The sequence below is a fragment of the Amblyomma maculatum genome, chromosome 11 (assembly GCF_055883805.1).
Source record: "Amblyomma maculatum isolate TAMU_Amacu chromosome 11, ASM5588380v1, whole genome shotgun sequence".
Lineage (NCBI taxonomy): Eukaryota > Metazoa > Arthropoda > Arachnida > Ixodida > Ixodidae > Amblyomma > Amblyomma maculatum.
This window is the reverse complement of record NC_139354.1, coordinates 20453870-20470385: the sequence shown is the minus strand read 5'-3', so window position 1 is coordinate 20470385 and position 16516 is coordinate 20453870. Positions and strand designations below refer to the sequence as shown.

Sequence of the window (16516 nt, the reverse complement as noted above, 5' to 3'; positions counted from 1 at the left end):
ATGCAAAGTGGAAGAAGAAGAAAAAAAGCTCTTCATGCTTGAAACGTTTCTGCGCTTGAAGGTTATCGTATGCAAAGCTGGAAGTGCACCCGAGTGCATTCAGACGAATTCGTAATTAGTTGAAACAGAGTTTCCCTGCAGTATAGTTTCAGAGGTCAACAAAGCGAGTCGTAATGTGGGTTGCAAAGTCATGTATCGCACGGGCGTTGTTTTATCTTTATGCGCACCAATCATCGATATCCTGCCAGTAAAACCTGTGCAGTATAAAAATTCAATGAAAGGAAATGAAGAATCTAAGCCTATGCGATCTAAAATCGTATGGATGTACATTTTAAAACCCCAACGCTAGGTGAACACCAGAGAGCAGTGGAAAAGCAAGTCGTCTGCAATTAAAAGCCAACGACTCGCCCCGGATTCGGAAGTAGTGAGCAAGAACGTCGTTTTGTATTTGGCCAGCGCAAGCAGATCTGCCACGGTTTATTGATTACTGCCTGAGACGACAGTGCACGCTCGAGAGAAAATAAAATTAAATTCAAAGTGGTCAGGGAGGAGACGACATTGACAAGCGATCGAAGAATGTCGTCTGCGATGGAGAGCAGACCCATCCTTGGTCACTGAAAGAGCGCAATAGCGAGGGGGAAAAAAAAAATGGGGGGGGGGGGGGGGTATAGAATGAACGGTATATGGAAAAGTGGGAATGAAAATGCAGCCAGAAAACTTTCCACGTCCCGGGATGAGGATAGGATCCAGTTAGTACAAGTTCCCGGGATCTTATTAAACGCGCTCACCGCCCATCGCAGTCGAAGAATGGGGACCGGTTAAGGTGAATTGCATGGTGGTGAGGGCATGGGGGAAAGGAAAGACCCGGCGTAAATGGGATGCCGTCCGGTGAAATTGACCCCGTTTATATATTGCGAGGTCAAGGAGGAGAACGTGGCTTGGGCTATAATGTATGAAACAAATAATCATAGCCCAGGAAGGTAATACAACGCCTCGACGACCTGAGGTTCTTGCGGCCAAAGCAGTAAATTTGGGCAGAGACCTGACTGAGCTTCCTTACAATTATTTCCTCACTTTTCATGAAAGTGTGGAGAAAGTTGGTTTTGCTATCTGGTTGTTGTCCAGTTTTTCTCGAAAATATCCATTGTTTTTTTTTTTACTTCGCGGAGCGTAGATGGCAGCTGATGTTTAAAAGAAGCCTGCTTACATGACATGGAGAGAAAAGGGAAGAGGGGGGGGGGGGGGGGGATATGTAAGTGCTTTACTTTTCTACGCGCTAAAAAAATACCTGTTATTGTGCTCTGTATGGTGAAAGATTGAAAAAAAAAAAAGAGTGTATACCACCAATCTTCACCCACGACTATCGCCACTACGAGACACACCAGTGTAGAAAGGCAGCACCGTACCAAGGCTACTAGTACCCAGCCGAAAAAGCAAAAGACAGTCGCGTGCTTACCGAAACTACAAAAATGACCACAAGAAAAGCAACAACATAAAAATTGAATCGCAAACTGAATAACGTTTAGAGCCCGCCATACCTTTTCCAGGGCTTACGAAGGAATCGCATTTCTCCTCAACGCGGCTAAGAAAACACTGCACAAGTGCTCGCGTTTCGGTAATGCGTTTCTACGTTGCGCATATCCCACAATCGAAGAATGTTACCCACCTTTCCCAGTGTAATTATCCATCTCCTCCACTGTAAGAATGGTCAGCAAGTGTTCGCCTCGATATCTTTCCATCAAGTAGGAGCTGTTCGACTCGCTACCTGCCGAACTCTTCTACTGCTCCGCGTTGCATTATAAAGTACACAAGCTCGAAGAGCATCGTTTATCTATAGAGCTCCCACACAAACTGAATTCAGAGCCACGCGCTGACATCAAAACTGCAACGACCTCGACAATCTCGCGGGCGGTGTCCGGTTATAAACGCGAACGATCGCTGATCGTACGGTATAAAATATCGGGCACGGCAATTACCCCTTGCGTCGACTGGCGCGTGCGTGTGTGGGCAAAGGTGTTGCAAGTGCCGTGCTTTCACTGAGTGTGCGGCCCGGACTAGTGCACTATATGTACTGTGCAGTGCCTGTGTTCGCACTCCATTTGTACGGTTCAAAGTAGCGCAGCATACCATGCAATGCCAATGTTTGCACTGCGCGTCCAATATAAGTGCACTGCGTTAACGCTGCATGTGTTTGGTACAAGGTAGCGCAGTGTAAGTCTGCTGTGCACTGCCAGTGTTTGCACTGCGAGCGCGTGGGCCAAGGCATGCACCAGAAGTGCGCTATGTAGGGCACAGTATAGGTGTAGTGAGCAATACCACTGTTTCCACTGTCCGCCACCTCAACTCGAATCATTTGTTCGTGCAATATGGCTCTCAAGATCACTGCGGCGCACGAGTTCTGCTGGCATGTCTGCGAGTCATGGTCAAGTATAGCTCCACCATCAAAAGGAACGTCCAGTCTGCATACAAAACGAAATATGCTTCACTTGAACACAGGTCGGTTATGTACCACGGGTATTATCCGCTCAGATGAAGGCAGCTTAGAACAAAGGAAAATGAAATTGCACCTTTCTCTCGCACTTGCAGATTAATCATTGCTTGAATGCGGATAATGTGTTCGCCTTCAACCTGCACTTCGTCACGCGAAAAGGATGCAGTGTTCAGTGTGTTTTATGAGCCTCACGCTCAGCGTACGTTTCCGCGTTGAGTTCGTATATTTGATAGAGGTTTAAGAAAAGTTTGCATTTTCGGCTCCCTGGGCCTCAAAGTTGACCAACGCAAATTTCATCGAGGAGGTAATGTTTTACTTCTGTTCCAGGAAGATATTACGGGCAGAATGAAATTTCCGGTGGAAATGACCAACTGGCTATTTACTGGGTGCGAAGAATTAAGGCGCACTCTCTTTCAGAAATGCTTATGTTGAGAAAATAATTACACAGTTAAGGAAGTATATCCCAAACTTAGTGCACGAAATTGAAGGTGAGATAATCGTCGACAGAACTCCGTACTATGAAAGTGAATAGATAACGCCCTTCCTCTCCTGTCATCACAGAATTTTCATACGTTTTCATTCGCGCTTCATATCGTATACATAGGATTTTGGAAGAGACTATATGAGTCTCATTGCGAGTTCTCGCGTTTAAATCTCATGATGTCATTGCTCTGTCACATACCTTTGCATGTATATATACTCATTCCTGAGATATCTCGCCATGGAAAACAGCAGTGTTTACAAATAGAAAAAACATGAACCAGATTCGTTCGAGCCCAACCCAGTCGAAAAAAAACTACAGATCCTCAAAAATACGACAAAATATTCTGTAGTTCTGTTGTGAACGTCAGATTTTTCTGTATATATATATATATATATATATATATATATATATATATATATATATATATATAATTGGTTCACAGGAAGGGAAAGGCGCAGTATCTGTCACACTTGCTCTGTGGACGCCTAAACCACGCAGTAAAAAAACTGATTTATTTATAGGAAGGGAAAGGCGCGGTAACTGTCTCACTTGTTTTCTGTGGACATCGCAACCGCGCCGTAAGGGAAAGGAGGAAGGTGGGAGTGAAAGTGGAAAGAGAGAAAGAGGAGCCATAGTGGAGGGGAGTAATTTCGACCACCTAGGGATCTTTAACGTGCGCTGACATCGCACAGCACACGGACGCCTCTTCGTTTCGGAAGGGATGGGGGGGGGAGAGAAAGTGGAAAGAGAGAAGGAGGAGCCGTAGTGGAGGGTTACGGAGTAATTTCGACCACCTGAGGATCTTTAACGTGTGCTGACATCGCACAGCACACGGACGCCACTTCGATTTTTCTGTAGTTATGTAGTTTTTCTGTAGTAATTTCTGTTGTCTGTAGTTCTGTAGCACTTTTCTGTTGTAACTACAGAAATTTCTGATGTTACTACAGTATGTTCTGTTGTCACAACAGGTTTCCTGTCAAAAACCACACAGAAATTCTGTCGTAACAACAGAACTTTTCTGTAGTTTTTTCCCGACTGGGAAGCACACTGCAACATCACAAATACACCGCTTTAACGGTGTCGGCTCAACTATACACCCCAAATGCTGCACGGTTTAAGCGATATGCATGAGAAACGCTCCTGCATCCAGAATAACGTTTAAAGTATCTCGAAGGTTGTGTCTATTACGATCGACCTAACTGGTGGGTGCGCGTGCGTTTCACGCATACATGGCAAAATTACTTTTGAAAAGGAATTAAATTACATTACTAATTACTTTGCTGAAAATTGCAGAAAAGTAATTAAATTACGTTACTCATTACTTCTCCCAAAAAGGAATGAAATTACATTACAATTACTTTTACTGAGTAATTCAATTATTTTAAAATTACTTTCTAGTTTTCATCCATGAAAAAAGCTAAGTAAACCTAGTAAAAAAAAACAACTTGTTCTCCAGACGCGAAGCGCACACATTCTTTCGTCTTTCCGCCAAATTCCGTCCCAGGAGAGCTATTCTTTCCCTCTTTCCTATAGCACTTGCCATTACAAAAACAAGAGCAGAGCAAAAACCGGAACAGACCAGACGCACTTCAGTAAAAGTAATTTCGAAAGGGATTAATTACTTTTGCTGCGAAATTACTACCAAAAGTAATTCATTACATTACTAAATTACCAAACGAAAAACGTAATTAATTACGTTACAAATTACCATAAGGTAATTAAATTACAGTAATTTCAATACTGTAATTCAATTACTGTCATGTCTGGTTTCACGCATGCATCGGCAGGAAGACGGTGTGTGCAAGGGAAAAGGAACAATTAGAGTAATGACCCCTCATTTTGCTGTCTGTTCGGGTCTGCCTATTGGCGGGAAGGAGAGGTGTCGATAGAGGCACCACGTGGGCGGAAATGCAAGGATCAACGTAAGACCCGCTCTGACCAGCCTTAAATTATTGCTCGGAGGCGCGAACGATAGGGACATGTTTCCTCGTCGTTTCAAAAGGGAGGGTCTGCAAGCGCATATGTGCGAGGATGGCCTCTAGACTGTATCTGCGATTGAGTTAGCATGATCACGACGAGTGAGCCTTGTGCTCCGTGGCCAGGTCTACGTCACATCCGGCGACGCACTTGCGTGAAAATCAACATTTCCCCTCTAGTTTGGCCCACTATACTGAGGGATAACTATACAGCGAACGCTTCCTGTTGGGCTCTGAGAAACATTTGTTAGTTGTTTTTACATCTTTAAAACAATGTCGCAATTGTTATTTCCTGTAGCGTCGTCGCAGGTGCGATGTTCTCATAAATCTCGGACCGGCACGCCGTACGTGCAGTACCTGCAGGTATAACGATAAACCGCGGTAACACTCCCACAGCATGCACCCTTCTTCAAGTGGAGCCTGGTAACTTCACCGTGACCTTCTCGCTCTCTATAGTTACGTAAGCGCACCAGATGTTTTCACATATACAAAGGGGGGGATTAAGGCAATAGTTACAATCTATATAAACATAACTATTATTTAAAATGTACAGTTCCATCTTCAAAGATCTGAATTTCATAGTTTGTCTGCATTCGCTTCAGAGTCAATCTCTTGCGTCAAAGAAAAGAAAAAGTGTCCGAGTTTGACCCAATGCCCTGTACCTCCTTCCGGCCCTCCTTTATACCGCGCCCCTGTATGCGGTTTAGTTACGGAGTTTAAGCCCCCATCTGCCCCTTAACCCAACCATCAACCAATAGTTAGTGCGTATCCCGTTTTTTCAAGGGGTCTATAATTATTCAAACCATTTAACCCTGTGGCCAACTGTTTTATTGTGAATAAGGCACCATACCTGCTCACAAGTGATCATTAAAAAAACCTCCGCAGGGAAATCCAACGAAAGCCGCTTTCTGATGTTCAGTTTTTTGGGTTTCATTGGTAGCTTCTTTGGTTTCGACTGTTTATTTTTATCAGGTCAGCTTAGTTCTTTTTTAGCCATTACTATAACACAAAAACTTGCTTCTTCACATACCCCCTCCCCACCTACGGTGGCTCAGTGGCTAGGACATTCGACTGCCGAACTGCTGATCCCGAGGACGCGGGTTCAATCCCGGCCGCGACAACCTATATTCTCGATGGAGGCGAAAAGGCAAGCGCCCGTGTGCTGTGCGATGTCAGTGCAGGTTAAAGAACCCCAGGTGTGGTCTAAATTTTCGGAGCGCTAAACTACGGCGTACCTCGTATATCCCGAGCCACTTTTGGAAGATAAAGCCTATAAACAAAACGAAACCAAACTTCCCTATGTGGTTTTTTGCACACTTTCCCAGGCATGTGCTATTATTTGAGTTGGTTTAGGATCGAAAGCAATGCTAAAATTACGACATGCTAAGTCAGCCAAAGCGCTTTTAACCTTTGGCGTAGTACTGCCATGCCGGAAAAAACTACAGAAAATTTTCTGATGTTACGACAGAATTTGTGTGCGGTTTTTGACGGGAAACCTGTTGTGACGGCAGAACATTCTGCAGTTACATCAGAAATTTCTGTAGTTACAGCAGAAACGTGCTACAGAACTACAGACAACAGAAATATACTACAGAACAACTACAGAACTACAGAAAAATCTGATGGTTACGACAGAACTACAGGATATTTTGTGGTATTTCTGACACAGTTCTGTAGCTTTTTTTCGACTGGGATGGCTCCTCTGTCGATGTACTGAAATGTTGTGGCCGGTAGGCCTAGTTCCGTTCAGTACTGCCTCAAGTGCTCTTTGTACGCATATCTCGTTCGGTACGAGCATAGAAAGGAGCTTTCCGGGGAGCCGCATCAGCGGCGGTAAACAGTTGGCTTTCAGACGCCAGACGCTATATAGAAGGGCCCGCCCGGCCCAGTCCGACTTGACCGCTAAGGTTAGCGTACGATAAAAGGGGGCAAGCTCGGGCGAAGCTAGCATAGCCAGCGGTGCCTAATTATCTCTCCTCCCAGCCTTTCTCGCCGCCCGTTCAAACAAGCAAGAAACATACAAGGGAGCTCAACGGCTAAGAGCCGAAAGCACCGTCTCGAGAGGCCGCCACCTCGTGAGGGCACTGTCGGCAAACACTCGAGAAACACGTCTTGCGGTATTTCACAATGATAGCTGTATTCAGGGAAATTCTCGGGAGCACTGTTGGAACATTCCTTAAGTGGGCTTCCGCAATACCGAGTGTTGTCCGCATGAGTCATGCAGGTCATGCAGAAGCCTTAAGAAAAAAAGCGGATTCAAGGAGTACAACTGAAGTAAATACGGACAACGTGTGACTTCGCAAATGTTATGTGGCAGTCATTTGGAAACTATAGCGTAGCATATTTCCCGGTAATAGAGTTTCTGAGGGTCGTACAGAGTGACTATTCCTTAAACGTTTTCCTTTCGTGAAAAACTTTTTAGGCATTCCAAAGACAACATATCTGACGCCAGTCCGCAGCCAGTCTTTCTACTGTGTAAGGATTTGCAAGCAGTGTTCGCGTGAAGTCTTTGATGTAAACCTCATGTTTCACCTCATATCCAGAAATTCTGAACAAGGGCGCTATTTTTTCAATAGCAGTTGTTTATGAACGCAATTTTGTCGCAAACCATTGGACTTCCCAGCATATATCCAGAATACCGCCCGGCATGCCAGCAGATCCTGCTTCGGGGAGCGTTTAATTTTGTTCTATTTATTTTGGACAAATGTACTCCATTGGATTCCTGTGGTGGTCTTAATTATACTCGTCTTCAGGACAAATATTTAAGGCAAGATTTTTCTTCGCTTCGGGAGATTAGACCACAGCCATCAATGTATCCATAACAGTATCTTACAATATTCTACAGTACGCCCTTAAAAGTAAAACTTATGTCCTAAAACACTGTATTAATGGTGAGAGAGAGAAAGAGAGAGAGAGAGGGGAGGGGGGGAGGGAGAAGGAGAGAGAGGGAGAGACTTCGCCCGCGACTATACGGTTCGAAAATCTCCGGTTATGGAGATTGTTTTCGTATTTCTCCTGTCCTCGTTCTGTTTGCAGTGATATGCTTTAAGGTCAGGAATGGCTGTTCCGGTGGCTAGCAGATGACATCACGGACGCCATGGTGCGGTACCATGGATGCTATCGCAATTCTTATTGGAGAAATCAGCGATAAGCGCGCACACTCTCACTACGGTCCTGGTTCATCTGCATGGCAGCCTTCATGATGACGTCATGGGCGCCATGATGGTGCTCCAAGGATAGTTTGCACAATGCGCATCGCAGAAGATGACGATAAAGTGGCTGGATAACCACTTGGACTATAGCAAGCGTGCGCCACGAGCTTAAGGCGTCAATGACGTCAAAGGCGGGCACACATATGTGCGCGTGTGCATCGGGAGGGAGAGAGAGAGAGTGCTCACCGATGCAGACGAAGGCGAGGGCCCTGACGGCCGGGTCCGGGGGGTCGCAGTCTGGGAAGATGGGCCTCAGCACGTAGAAGGAGAAGGTGAGCGCCACTATGGCCTGAGAGCAGGGCCGCACGATCATGCACTCCACCCAGAGACGCAGGAAGGCCACGAAGGGACCGAAGGCTTCCATGATGTACGCGTAGTCAGCGCCCGTCCTGCGAAAAAGATCGGGATTTCCTTGTTGTTGTTGTTGGAATAGAACATGTGCTCAGGCATCAATGGTAAGCGCTTGCTCCCTGGGAACGCAGAATGAGGAGGCAAAGGGTAAAGAATCAATCACTTCCTACCACACCTCACTGAATATCTTTCAAGCACAGGCGTTCCTAAAAAAAGAAAGGCATCGTGTTTTTTAGAGCGTTGCCTCAATGGACGACAAACGCTAATATTTTTACAGAGTCCACACACTGACAGCTTGTATAGTATATCTGCCGTCTTTGCAGGTAATTGTGTTTGTTTCTTAGCCTTGTAATAACGGACGCTTGTGGTGTCCCTTAAGCTCTACATGCGTGTACTGCAAGAAGAAAACCATTTTATAGTTTGAAACCTTCTTCAGTGATGCCGTAAGGGCTCCACTGTGCGGATGGATAGCGCAAACACCGCGCAGGAGATGACATACACTTCGTGAAAAGTAACAGGGAGACTTCGTTCTGTTCCACGTCATCGCCTGTTATGCATCCCTAGCGCTCCAAATCTCTTGCTGGTAGCATGAACTGGTTTTCTCCGCCATCCCAGCCTTAGGTCTTCCACTGATAGAATAGCCGCAATCCATACACTACTTCGGGACTAACACCCCGCCGCGGTGGTGCAGTGGTTGAGATGCCCGACTATGCCAGAGTACCCGAGTTCGATCCCGACCGCCGGCGACTGCGTTTCGATGAAGGAGAAACGAAGAGGCGTTCGTGTACTGTGCGATGTCAGCGCACATTAAAGATCCCCAGGTGGTCGAAATTTCTCCGTAGCCCTCCACTACCAGCTCCTCTTTTTCTCTTTCCACTTGCACTCCCACCTTCCTCCCTTTCCTTGCGGCGCGGTTCAGGTGCATCAGCATGAACTAACCCTTCGGGCTTAAAATTTTCGACATAGGCTGCACACGCCAAGCCCTATCCCGTATACCAGCTCCACGCGTTTGCCTATGGTACGCCTAAATAATGAAACTCGGTAATCTGAAGGCAGTCATAAGCACAGCAAGAAAATGCTGCTCTTGTGTGAGCAAGAGAAAACAATTCCAGCGGGGAAGCACGCCGTGTTTTATGGATAACTCCCATGTCTATTAGCATTAGAACAAAACGACGCCACGCATTACGCGCCGCACTTTCGACACAGGGGGCCTCTGGTCACGCAACCGCAGAAGCTCGCCGAGGAAGAAACAAATAAACAAAACCGCAGGCCGGACAAGCGTGTTAATGCTTGTATCAGTGTTGTTCTCACCCACGGTGTAACGTTTTCTCACCTCCAAATCAAACCTTGGGCGCCGGCGTAAACAGCGTACCAAGTGGGGCAGAAAAAAAAAAGACAAAAAAAAAAGCCACCAACGTAATTTCGCTAAGCCATGTCGCTTCTCGCACCGCTGCTCACGAGAGATAAAAGCTGAACACTCGACAGCCTCGGCCGGCCAAGACGTTAAGGCTCTCTCTCTCTCTCTCTCTCTCTCTCTCCATTCGCAGAAACAAATGCCGTTTTTACAGCTCTTGTTTACTTTATTATTATTTTTTCCTGAAAGGTTTTGAGTCTCGACTCATTTTCACAGGGTCTATGAGGAGAACGCCAAAAGACGAAGCCTTATATGTCCCGGACTCTCCAACTGTGACGTGCTCCGGGTGCAAGCCAAGTATTGTGCACCTTGTGTGACATTGTTCCTCGTCTACCGAAGGGTGAAACAAACACAAACAAAAAATTCCAGCGCAAGTTCCGCGCGTGCGCACTCGGTACGGAGGCTCAATATTCCGAGGCATTGATCGCGCTACCGCTCAACAATTAAGTGTTTGTAACTTTTTGAACAGAGCATTTCACTCTATAGGAGCACTTCTAGCGCTTTGGTCGGGGAGTTGGAAAGCTATCCGGGAAATGAGGGTGTTTCCACGCTTCTGGAGAGACAAGGAGGGACCTCGCCTCACGCATGTCATGTCAACAAATGTGCTTAATATTTATATTTTTTAATCTCTCTTGTCCCCCAATCGTCATCCATCACGATCCTCTGCCCCTTCCCTATATAGCGCAGAGTAGCAGGCCAGATATTCATATATTTCAGGCCGAACATTTCCGCCCTTACATTCAATATATTAATTTGTCTCTGGAGCTTTGTGCGTCAAGGCCAAGCTGCACTTCCTCACGCAGAATTGAGGAGCATATCTTTCAACGGCATTATGAACTACCGTACGATCCAAGTTCTCGATCGATTGAAAAAAAAAAAAAAAAAAAACACCGTTTGCGCGTCAAATTTGGAAAAAGTCCGAATGGCGTGACAATTAATTACCAGACAGATTAATATTGCTGTGCACAATTTTGTGTTAAGCCTCTTAAAAGATAAAATTTCTGAGTGACTACTGTGCCGGGGAAAAAGAATTCACTTAGCTAGACAGAAGCAGGGAAGAATCAGAGGGAAGGAAAACATGAAAGGTCGCTCGTTACTTGCCACTTTAGGAAAAGGTCGCTTTGGGTTGACACGCTACAACTGTCTTTTTTCGTCCAATCGCCTTGACTCTGTCTGCTTGCCGATGTTGCTGGTTTCTTTTGCAAATACAGGCGTATCACGAAAGGTTTTTTTTTCTTTTTTTTTTTTTTTCATGGTTTACAGCAACAAAGAACCCGTGTGCTTGCTGTCGCAAAAGGTTCGATTTCGATGATGTAGAAAATCAATGTGGTATTTTTCGTTCTGTGTTTTTCTATTTATTTCTCGTCATCCTATGCGCTGTTCTTCTTAATTAAATTGGTCATATAGCAAATCAGGGGCCACACGATCGCGTTCTGACTGACCAGGGTGGAATTCGTTCACACCAAGGCCAGCTGTTCGTGTTTAGTACTAGCCACATTCTTTTCTTTTTTTTTTTCTATTCTTAAAGCCTTGTTGTTTTTTTTTTTCGACATACACAGTTAATATCTAAATATGTGTAATATTCATGTAGTTTCAATACTGAAACCAACAGCTCTGCAGAAAATGAATAAAACTGAGTCATTTGTCTTCACTAAGTTGAACATATCTCGTGGTTCTCATGCGCACACAGCATTCATATATATATATATATATATATATATATATATATATATATATATATATATATATAGAGAGAGAGAGAGAGAGAGAGAGAGAGAGAGAGAATTAAGACATTAATTTCGTTTAGAACAATCAGTTATTGTAGTTTCATATGTGTTATGTTCAATTTGGTACCACCTGTAAACCACGGTTTTGTTGAGCTAGACACCGCCAGGACGGGCAACGAGCTTTTCAAGATCAAGTACCTTTGACGTCAAGGTATATGAACCCTGCCAGCCGGCATATACGTATGTGTTCTTTTTCTCTAAATGACAAAACCCTACACGCACAGGTGGAATGTCGTCTTAGTTTTTCCATTCCTTCCATGCGAACACCTGCAGCACGTTCGATTAACCTTATCCGGCTCATAGGGCAATGAACTTTAAGCACAGTAAACCATATACCACTTACTGAGTCGTGGCCTCTTGATGAAATGTCAAAAAGCTTTCTTTCCGTACTGCACTTTCTTACGTGTCTTTCGATGAACACTCGTGGACGTCATTCATTTTCAGTTTACTTTTCTATAGTGCCTTCGTCGTTTCGCCTATAAAAGCGACGAAGGGAAAGAAATATGTTTGCAGACAGAAATTACGAAACTTTGGCGTCGCGACAAGGAATCTCGACACAAGACTTGGCACAAGCGTGTGACAAGCGTTTCGTCAGCGAGTCAGAAAAATTATAGCGACGACTGCGGTGATAAGTTTCTGCGTAGTCACGACAGAGCCTGATTTCATATTGCGACACTTTTCGCTCGCGAGAAATAGTGCTTCTTGACATTCACGTAGCTCCTATCCTTTTCAGAAAAGAACATGCTACATTATAATTGCTCGTTTGTTTGGTTTGTCAATGAACGTGTAGCCTACGGTAAGCTTATAAAATTTGATTGGCGCCGTAAATTATGCATGTCTCAGTAAGAAAAAAAAAAAACTGTGGCAAACCGCGCTGTACACTTAAAATGCGCGTCTTATTTTGTAGTCGCCGACCCTATCTCTGCCAACCTCTCCACCTTTCCTTCCCAATTAACCTCCCCCTTTGCTTTAACATCCACCGTAACAACATGTGTGCCCTCAATATCACGATTTTCCTTTTTTTTTTTTTTTATTGGCAATGTAAAATAAGGCCTTAGCAGAAATCATGTTGAGAACCAATAGCAACGAATGCTTTTGAGTAAATATACGTTGCACCGAACAGTTGAGGTCTCTGTTAGTGCACTGACGGTGTTATAGCCCTGCCCCGTGCCATCACTTATTGGAATAGTCTTCCTGACAACATTGTTCACACTTCAGATTATGTTATTTTCAAAGAAAAAAAAAGCAACATTTTGTCCTGAAGTGTGCTGTTACTGAAGTGTGTTCTATAGTGTGCTTTTCAAATTTTGTTCTCTTTTCTTGTGTTTGCCATTGTATAACGTTAACGTCTTGAAAATAACGATGTTAAAATAACCATCTTCTACCTGCTTCTGTTTCACACCCCAGTTATGTAATCCCTCTCACATAATACTCCAATCGGAGCCCGTGAGGTATTTGAATAAATAAATAAACTTGTGTCTCCGCTCCGTGAGTCCCGAAAGGCTCGCGAAGTCGACTTATTACCCAAGCTGAACTCATATGTCACGTAATGTCTTTGGCAACGTACACAGACAGGGCGTGGCCGCCCAGCGTGGTTTAACTGCGATCTGGCGCCACAACCACGACCAGGCATATCGCTAGGATGGCTGGGAAATGCAAAACAAACAAACAAAAAAAAAAAAATAAAAAAAAAAGAAAGAGAAGTGTGCTGTGTTTAAGATAAACTCGTTGCTAGTAGCACAACAGCAACGAATAACGAATGCAGCGATTTCGAAACGCAAGTGGAAAGGGAGGGGGGGGGGGGGGGGGGATTGCTGCGGCAAGGAAAGGTCAGACGAAGAACAAACGAGCTCGAAGGGCGGAAAAATAGTGACGGCAAGTCCCGAAGCAAAGATGCGAGGATTGCCTAAGAGCTCGGCTTATGTCCCCAACGCATTTATAGCCACAAAGCTTCCGTGCGTTCGTGCGTGTTGAAGCAAGTACCCCGCAAAATGCTTCGGCTTTTCTTTGCGCGGACTTAAGAAGTTGCGATATGAGCGCGTCGTTTTAAAGCGGGCCATTGAGTAAATGCTGTACAGTTTCCACACATTCTGAGTAAAAAAAAAGATATAAAAACTCAGCGTTATATCCCCATCTGTGGCAAACCGATTTGTTTGCTCCGGATCTCCTGAGCGTTCATTCATGCATAAAATGTGGTGTAAGATATTTGCGAACTTTGTGTGCGGACTACAGTGCACTGCAAAAGTACCCGGAGATTCGACACTTTTTTTTTTCTTTGTAGAAGAAACCAGCGTGTATTGGTAGATATCCGCAGGCAGGTCTCGTATTATAACCAACGCGGCTATAGGCTTCTGTGTGCACGACGGCTTTAGGTGATGTATACTGCGGATACAACTTAAGCCTGCAGTAATCGACGCACACAATTCCTCCGCTACAGAACGCAGCTCATTGTAATGACTTTCCTGATCCCCCGAATAAAAAGCTATCAGAAGAAATTAAAAGCGCAAGAATTTCGACGCCTTTGGCTTGTTTAGTATTGTCAAATATTGAAAACTATTTCCTGTTCACTGTCCTGCGGAGGAGTACGCACTGTGTACCACTGCCCAAAGTTAGCAGCTGCTGTTTATATTCTTTTTTTTTTTCAGTAGTATCCTACTATCGATTGCTGGTTATGTCAGTGCGTGTATATACCACGACGCGATATATACCGGTCATTATTAATTCTGGTCAAAACACACTTTAAGCTATTTACGGCAAGAACCTCTACGCGCTTTAAAGGACAATGCGAGTTCCTTTTAGAGTACTGAAGTTACAGCACATCTATGTTATTGTGTTCAAAGCATCTCCACAAGATTTTTCACACAAAAAAAAATGACAATGGGCAGCTCGTAACCCTGGTGCTTGTTTAATTCCACGTGCCAACAAAATTTCTTAACCCATCTCCAGTATATACAAGCACGAACAAAGAGAGATCACTCCAACAAACACGAGTTAAAATGCTAGAGCACTTCACGTGCCTCTAGGGGCTATGCGCTTTTCGATGGAGGCGAAAAGCAAAGTGCCCATGTGCTGTGCGATGTCAGTGCACGTTAAAGAACCCCAGGTGGTCGAAATTTCCGGAGTCCTCCACTACGGCGTCTCTCATAGCCCGAGTCGCTTTGGGACGTTAACCCCCACAAACCATGCATCCGTCATCCCTTCAGGCCGCTCGCAAAGAGCAAGTCAGGAAAGTAAAAAGTAAGCTTAGGTTTGCATAGACAAAAATCAACACGGGCGGAGCTCCTTTCCTACGATAATGTAGCGGTAGGCGCACCTGATAGGCAGAAGAATGTACGCGGAAACTGGTTATTCTAGTGAGCTATCTATCGGCATCTAGCGACACAGCTGGTTCAGTATATAGTGTGTCGTGCTGCAGGACGCGTACAGAGTTCGCGGTTGAAGTTAACCGTTGTGCCCAGACACAGCGCACAGTTAGCCGTTGAAATCGGGTCGTGACGCACTGTCGTCGCCGCATATTTCAAAAGCTCAGCGCTACCTCGTCCACTAGCGCATGCAAACTTCCGACATGGCACACATGTTTAAAGCTGCAAAAAAGAAACAAAAATATACTCTTAAGTAAGTGATAGCCGTCGCAGGGTGCATTTTTTCGCCAGCCGTTCACATATAATTGCCCCACATTTAATATTTCCACTAACGACGTCTGGAACAAAGAGGCCCACGCGCGAAGCAGCTTCTTACGCAAACGGGACCGACTGGACGACGCCAAGTTTAGCAAGGATGTTTCGCAAAGCGTATGGATCAAGCAGACATTACGCTGAGTACAAAGATTTGAAGAAATGTTAGTGAAACAGTCAGATTTCATTTACTGAGTGCAAAGCCTTTGAACTGTGGAGCTGAAGCAGACGATGAAAAACGCTGTAACACGGCGTGTCCGTCTTGCTTTTTCCTTTTGATCTAAGAAGAGTTCTTGAAGCAGACGGTTCTATATACTATAGTAAATATCGCCGACAGATCTCGCATGCAATACCGTATTACTCCGTACGGCCTAAACAAATAACACAAAACCCCTCTTATTGTCAAATCACGGTGAGATCACGCCGCAAAAACAGCTCAGCCAATATCGCGACAAAGGAAGAAGAAAGAGGAAGAAAAAGGGAAGAAGGAAGGAAGAAGAGGAAGAAGTTTTGTTCTATTTTTGTTAAGAGGAAGAAAAAGGGACGAAGGAAGGAAGAAGAAGAGGAAGAAGTTTTGTTCTAGTTTTGGTAAGAGGAAGAAAAGGGAAGAAGGAAGGAAGAAGTTTTGTTCTAGTTTTGCTAAGAGGAAGAAAAAGGGAAGAAGGAAGAAGAAAAGGAAGAGGTTTTGTTCTAGTTTTGGTAAGAGGAAGAAAAGGGAAGAAGGAAGGAAGAAGAAGTTTTGTTCTAGTTTTGTTAAGAGGAAGAAAAATGGAAGAAGGAAGGAGGAAGAAGAAGAAGAAAAAGTTTTGTTCTAGTTTTGTTAAGAGGAAGGAAAATGAAAGAAGGAAGGAAGAAGGAGAGGAAGAAGTTTTGTTCTAGTTTTGTTTTTGTTAGAAATATCCTTGAGTTTTATTTGAAGGTTAAATAGGGCTGTTTTAAGCCCTCCCTGTTATGCGCAGCATGCCTGCAAACAAATTCGAATTGTCGATGCCTTTTTAAGGCGAAAGCACTTCTAGGCAAAGGTGACTGTGCTGCTGGAGTCTCCAGCTGGCCACACTGCAAACCAACCTGCCTCCCTTGAACAGGCTGATGGGGTCCGCTGAGAGAAGATGGCAGCTCCAGCCAAG

At 44.7% G+C, this 16516-nt stretch overlaps 1 protein-coding gene across 1 annotated transcript in view; it reads right to left on the bottom strand.

The window, feature by feature from the left end:
• LOC146173032 (large neutral amino acids transporter small subunit 2) overlaps window positions 1-16516 on the bottom strand; it is a 141475-nt gene that overhangs the window by 104578 nt on the left and 20381 nt on the right. The window contains exon 2 of the mRNA XM_084584836.1: window positions 8350-8552. Coding sequence (XP_084440962.1) covers window positions 8350-8552 — 203 coding nt within the window. The remainder of the gene's footprint in view (window positions 1-8349; window positions 8553-16516) is intronic.